Source organism: Impatiens glandulifera, chromosome 4 (assembly GCF_907164915.1).
Source record: "Impatiens glandulifera chromosome 4, dImpGla2.1, whole genome shotgun sequence".
NCBI lineage: Eukaryota > Viridiplantae > Streptophyta > Magnoliopsida > Ericales > Balsaminaceae > Impatiens > Impatiens glandulifera.
The window spans coordinates 20,316,900-20,323,831 of NC_061865.1; the positions used below are offsets into that span (position 1 = coordinate 20,316,900).

At 32.0% G+C, this 6,932-nt stretch overlaps 1 protein-coding gene and 1 non-coding gene across 2 annotated transcripts; both read right to left on the reverse strand.

Moving 5' to 3' along the window:
- Positions 1–244: 244 nt before the first annotated feature.
- On the reverse strand, positions 245–315 carry TRNAG-CCC. The gene has a single exon. It is a non-coding gene; the product is annotated as a tRNA-Gly (tRNA).
- A 1,563-nt stretch (positions 316–1,878) lies between these two features.
- On the reverse strand, positions 1,879–6,276 carry LOC124936554 (probable arabinosyltransferase ARAD1). The gene is made up of 9 exons (XM_047477059.1): positions 5,608–6,276; positions 5,359–5,532; positions 5,103–5,260; positions 4,866–5,013; positions 4,331–4,446; positions 4,098–4,236; positions 3,228–3,338; positions 3,040–3,108; positions 1,879–2,143 (listed from the first exon to the last, which is right to left on the reverse strand). The coding sequence occupies exons 1-9, from the start codon at positions 6,100–6,102 to the stop codon at positions 2,030–2,032; spliced, it is 1,524 nt and encodes a 507-aa protein (XP_047333015.1). The 5' UTR covers positions 6,103–6,276; the 3' UTR covers positions 1,879–2,029.
- Positions 6,277–6,932: the final 656 nt, after the last annotated feature.

A 6,932-nucleotide genomic window follows, 5' to 3' on the forward strand; every position in this document is an offset into this window, starting at 1 on the left:
ATGGAGAGGGGTTTTATTGATCAAGCATAGAAAAAAATAATTATTATCCATTCATCTTTTTGTATTAAATTTATAATAGACTAGTATAATAGTTTTGAAGATAAATAATATATATTTTGTCCATCTAAGAAGATAAAATATATTCTTTAATCATATAGTTTAGATATATTTTAATATAAATAGACATGCCAGTTTGTTTTTTATTTGCAAGAAAGGATGTTAAAACAAATTAAAAAATAAAAATTGCGCATCCGGGGAATCGAACCCCGGTCAGTACCGTGGGAGGGTACTATGATACCACTACACCAGATGCGCTTGTGTTTAAATCAAGATATGTAATATTAAATGATAATTGTTCAATAATTTAAGCTATATGTAAATTTGAAAACATTAAAATTTGACTGTAATCCCATTATTGTCATATTGATTAACAAAACTAGTCTTCTATGGACCAGTATTTTTCCAAGGAAGGGGAGAACTCCCAACAACTAAATGTTCAGTTAATTTTCCGAATTAATGCAACATTTTCAAATATGGATAACTAAAAAAATGAGAACCAACCTACTTAGTTGACACTTTTAAGGGTACTTTTTGGAACCATGATATATTAAATCTGCTAGGAAGGAAATTTAAGGAGTTAGACATACAAACGAGTAAATTTATATTTACGATGTCGCACGCATGTGAAGAAGAGTCATGATTACTCAATTGAAATGAGAAACATGTTAAAATTTAATGTTGAAGTTACAAAAATCACCAAACCCGAGATAGTTAGTTTTCAATTTTATGTATGTTTTCTACATCTCAATATAATTGTTTACTTCGTTTAAAATTTTTGAATATGTAGAGACAAATTATTGTTTGACTAACAAAAACGTTTATATGATTCCTTACTCTGAGACATTATGAATAAAAGTAATATAATTTTATTTTAAAAAAATTGATCGAAATGACTAAATTGAACCGAACAAGTCTAAATTGAACATACCAAGTTGATTGAACAACAATTTATGAAACCACTAAATTGAATTCAACATTTTGATTAATCAGTTTAGTGGCGGCAATCAAACCGTTAAACTTACTATCTATTATGATTTAAATTAAAAATATATATTGGCATAAATATGAGTTTAAAAGAAATTATTATATATATATATATAATTAAAATATATTTAATAATATTATTTCATCTATATTAATATTTGAATAAGATATTTAAAAATATATATTTTTAAATAAATTTTAAATTTTTTTGGTTCAAACCAATATTCAATTCTGAATTTTAGGAACAAATATACATTTTTATATTTGCTTTTCCAAAATTTTTGTAGGTATAATTATATTATTTAACAATAACATTTGACATCAAACAATACTGATTTTTTTTTAATCAAGTTAATATACTGAAACTGACTGTTTGATTTATTTCACAAATTAAGTTACATATATCTAGTATACAAATAAAGAAAACAAAATTGATTATATTTTTGAAAAATGTAAACCTTTATTAATTCTTTTTTTTTTTTTTAAAAAACAAAACAAGAAATAGCAAAAACTATATTGATTAATTAATTAATTAATTCACTTCATTTGTGCCAAGTCAATATTTTTATTTATTTTTTCATTTATCAAATTCTCAGGGTTTAGACTTTTAGTTGCAAATATCCTTCTCACTCTAAACTAAGAAAGTAGTAAACATAGTATTTTTTGTATCTAAAACAATGAAAAGAATCTTGAAAGATTGATTAATTTTATTTATTTATGTCCAAATGTTATATATCATTCTAATGGGTCTAATAATTTTGGTTCTTTCTTTATACTATCCTCCATAATTTGATCTATTAGAATAATGATTGGAAAATAATTAAAATACAAATAAAAAGAAAACACAAATCAATCTAACAACCTTTTTAACAAACAAAAAAGAAACCATCTTAAATAAGAACAACTGTTTTATGCCTTAATATATCTTAAAGAAGAACAACTGTTTTTAACACTTTCGAAGGTTGTATCAATACGAACCATTTGCCTAGAGCGACACATTGGCTACCCTACAATCACAAGTGCATATGCTTCTCGATTCATTCACTACCCGCTGTGACCTTCGAATGTGAAGCCTAATGTTGGCCCTTTTATCTGCTATCTGTTCTTGTGTACAATTCAAATGCAAAGAACATGTATTAGTTAATCAGCACAACACAGGATAAATCGCCTTTTCAAAAAATAAATTATGATTCCTAAAGCAAGGGAAGAAAGAAAGAGCCCGAGATGTTTCTTAGGGATTTAGATAGGACTAGTTGAGTGCAAAATGTGGAACCAATATGAAGGAAAATACATAAAGATGGTTTTACCCTTATAATGATGTAACTAAAGTTGTCTTTTGAACACTTTTATTAGTCATTCATAAATAATTAAGTGATCTTAGATAACAGTTATTAAATGTCTCCTAGCCAAGGGTATTAAGATTGGTTCACTCGAGATTTGAGAGTGGATAATTTTTCTTTTCAATTTTGTTTGGAACTTATAACTACTCATACCATAATTTGTTGTGAACATTTTTTTTGTTGGGATTTCACTGTGATCTTCGCAAAAATATGTGTTAAAAAACACCAATCTGTATGAAATGTCCCCTTCCTGCCTTAGATTTCTGACTACAACCCCTGCTTCATAATTTATGCTTAGTATTTCGGATTATGGATCTTAGACTGTAACTCCACAATCTGTTCTTTTCAATATTCTGGAATTGCTTACACAATGAATTTGGTTGCATTTAGCAGAATTGAAATTCTAGCATAGTGCAGGTGAGAAAAGTACTATGGTTCACTAGATACAAGAAAGATGATGATACCGAGCTGAACCTAAATTGTAATGCCTTTTCACTTCCTATGCAATGTCTCAATATATAGGCTATAGATTTACCAAGAGATTTTAAAAAATAAGGTAATCTATTATACTAAAATCCAAAGCTCTTTTCTCAAGTTTATAAATAAATCATGAGTAAAAGTACAGTATGCTAAAATAAGAAAAAGATTAACTTACCATTCTCCAAACTAGGTCTTCTGGACCCAAAGGCTGAGCTGGATGAGAATATAGGAAATGTCTCGAATACTTGAGAAAAAAAGATCACACAAAAGAAGAATAAGAGGATTACATAATATTGAAAAAGCTTTCAAATAATCAAATTAGTTGGCCAAAACAATAAAAAAGAAATATAACTCAGGTCAAACCTTTGCCAAATATCTCTGTTTTTCTCGGATTTGAGGAGCAGTAATACTCCTGAGAAAATTTATGAGCCACCCAGGTTGAACAGCATCACTTGAAGACACAAATACAGCTATCTGCATTTAGGTAAAAACCAAAACAAATTACAATAGCGAACTTTACTATCCGAATTCTCAATCACAAACAGTGCACAACTTTCATTATTAGAACATGAATAATTAAATGACAAACAAAACAACTAGACCACTATACAGTATGTAATAGGAATAGTCAAGCATAAGATAAGTGCCGCAAAGGAGAAAATCAAAGAATAAGGAGATGACGAAATCTGAAAGAGATCAAAAGCGAATATTTTTGGGGTGATGTTAGGAGAGTGTCAGTATGAGATTTATACACTTTTCATTTTGAGTGATTCAGTGAGCATATTTCACCCTTTGTGTGTATTTTTTTTATTCATCACCACTTATGTCTTGACTTGTACATACTCGATTGTATTTCTACAATAGCCGATCACTTAGACTATGGTTTTGCTGAAATTTTAATTTTTTCTCAAAACAAGTGTTGCAAAGCCATATGAGACAACAGGTTTCATAGAAGATAAATAAATGTCTGCAGGTCTGCTCAATCATTCAAATCATATACCAAATTACACCTATTTTATTTTTTATAAAATTTAAATATTAAATACAAAAGGATATTTTAGTAATTTAACCCAAATGTCAACTTTAGCTAATTGGATAACCCACTTTTTCATCAAACAAGATTTTGGTTTCATAACCTAGATTTGTTTCAAATAACCCCACATCATACAAGCTCTAAGCAGCCCTTTATTAGTCATCTTTCTGATAATCAATTGATGTCTGAAAATACACTACCTTCCGATAATCAAGTATCCCTTCAAAGGGGAGCTCTAGTTCATCACTAACTATAAGAGGTATGCACCCACTAACAATAGCATCAAACAATCTGGCAGATGATGGAGTGTCACCGGCAGGGCTTAGACAAAAGATAGACCTGTTTGTAAAATGACAGAAGCATGTATAATCAATATAATGTAGAAATTGTACAGAGAGAAGAAAAAACTAACAAATATATATTTGAGTTTTACTTGCGCATGCCAGCCTGAGCAGCTTCTCTTCCTCCATCTCCAGCTGTCCCTTCTTCTATCACAACACCTTGAAAACCACTTAGTTGGGCCATGAGTTTAGCTCGTACTTTTCCACCCTGATAACAAATCAATGTATCTATTAGAGACCTCAACCATTGGATAAATGAATCCAAGACATTAAGTAAGGGGCACACAAGTATAGAGTGCATACAAACAATTCTATTTTAGATCAATGTTGTCCTAAAAAATGTCTCTTTCGAAACAAGTATTTTGTCACAATTTCTATCACAATTCCGATCCCATAGCAAAATCACTGAAGTTAAAATTGAAAGTGTTTTTTGTTTTGTTTGGTATAAGATAATTATGATTCAAATTAAATTTATGCTTCATTTGGTATAAATCTTTTTTACGATCATGATCAAATTATTTTTTCATATCATCGTCAACATGAAGACAAGTTGATGACAAAAGAGCCCATTATATAAGCTATAAAGTATAAACTTGGATAACTCCTAAATCATCACAAGAGACTCACCGCATTTCTTTTAAGCCTCCCTCGAAAAAAGAGTATAGTGTCTCTATTGGACTCACTTTCTAGCAAGCACTTCTGATCACAAAGATGAACATTTGGGACATAAGGAAGTATGAGGTCTTTCTCCAATGAAACCTGTCCAGGTTTGTACCTGAGAATTTATTCCAATTACTGAATACCGCCATTATGAGACCAAAAGAACATAAGAGAGAAATAAAAGTGCCACAGTTAGATGAGGACCAGTTCCCAGTGGAGTCCATGTCAGGTAACAGCCAAATTGCATTCTTCAAGTGGCGACGGACAGACTTGAAAGACCAGGGATGATGAACCGGAAGAATATGGTCTCTTCCTTCAGATCGATTCCAAGCCGGTTGATCTGTAATCCATTTCAAAGCTTCCTATTCAGAACAAATATATGTATGTCTAAGCCATAGAGTGAAATAACATCATAATCAGTAACAAACAATTAACCAAAGACATAAAAAATCACTCACACCCTGTAAAGTGCCTTGCATTGCTGTTTCTCCATCAAGAAGTAGCTGATAGTTGTGAAAAACGGAATGTAGAACAGGTCTGCATCCTCCTGCCGCTCAACACTCACCACACTCTTCAAAAGCCTTTTCGATTGTGGCGCTATCAGGTCTGCCCACAGCCAGTAATCTATAGAATGCTGTCAAAAGAAATGCATACATGTTATGTTGAGCCACTGATTAATAACAAATTTAAGACGAGAAAAAGGCTAAACCTGTTCAATTAAACGGTGAACAGGGCTACCATTGGAAGTGAGATTTGAGGTCGTTTTGTATGTGTTGTGAAATAACCAAAGGAGATCGTAGGTGAATTTATGTGGCATTTTGTAAACGTATACTCGTAGGGGGGAGGTGGTGTCTTGATAAATCTCTTGGGTTTCTCTCTTCCAAATCCGATCGTCCAACTTCTTCACATCTTCATCAATCGATGAACCCACGTAGGTATCGTCTGATATGAAACTAGATCTTTGAAGGGTTAAGGCTTGAAGAAATTTCCAAAGAGAGGCGATGAATGAATAGTCAGTTTGTGGGTTGGGGAAGTTGTTATCTGGGTTTACGGAATCAAGGGTTGGGAGGGATGCTGAAGGAGAAGAATAGATGGAGACGATGTAGAGAATGAGGGAGAGAGTGATGAGAGATACGAGACATAAGAACACTGGAGATCTGGTTCTGGAACTTGCCTGTGAGGAGTGAAGTTTACTACCGGCCATTTGAATCGATGAAGGATGCCAAATGCTGGCTGGGTCTAGATCAGAGAAATTGAATCAGGCATACAAATCCTGGAATCCACATAGTGCAAATACGTATGGATGAGAAGATTAGTAGTCTGATGATCTCTCTCAACTCTCCTAGAGCCTAGTCTGGGTGGAACTGGAAAAACTTATTGAAAATTGAGTTGTTAGTCTTGTATTGGTCGTATATCGTTGTTTCTATGTTTGTTTGTCTTTTTTTTTTTTTTTTTTTTTTTTTTTAATCTATTTATATAAATAAAATCATAAAAAATGGTTCAATTAAAATATGCATGTTTCATTTACAATGGAGAAATTTGACAAAATTATCTTATAATGGGTCAAATTCGAAAAATTAACAACGTTGATAAACTTTGCAAAAATAATACTTTCCGTCCGTAAAATGTTCTTTTTGCCCTAAAGGGTCTTATACCTCCAATCAACCGGCATTCCCCTTTTCATCTCTCTATCTTTTCTCCCTCCCTACAAAAACCTTAGACTCTCCAACTCAGCCGCCACGACTCTCTCTTTCGAAACCCTAATCCCCATCCCCACGACTCTCCTCACCCAAACGACTCTTTGTTCGGTTGAAGAAGAACCTTCGCATTCTCAAATGGGTATGTTAATGTACATTTGTTATAGTTAGTTGATTTTCTTAGTTAGTGACCTGGTTTGTATAGTTATGATCCAAACTTTGTTATGAACATTATGTTATATATTGTAGTTGTAATGCCCCTATGATATTACAATATTTTTATTCTGGTGGATCTAACAACTGCAATCACCCTCACGCGTATTCTAATCACTCACAC

Coding starts and splice junctions, on each gene's coding strand:
- LOC124936554 (XM_047477059.1), bottom strand. CDS start 6,102: ATGGCCGGTAGTAAACTTCACTCCTCACAGGCAAGTTCCAGAACCAGA. Junction 4,447..4,865: donor GGAGGCTTAAAAGAAATGCG/GTGAGTCTCTTG, acceptor ATTTGTTATCAG/GGTGGAAAAGTACGAGCTAA. Junction 3,339..4,097: donor GGATACTTGATTATCGGAAG/GTAGTGTATTTT, acceptor ACCTAAATGCAG/ATAGCTGTATTTGTGTCTTC.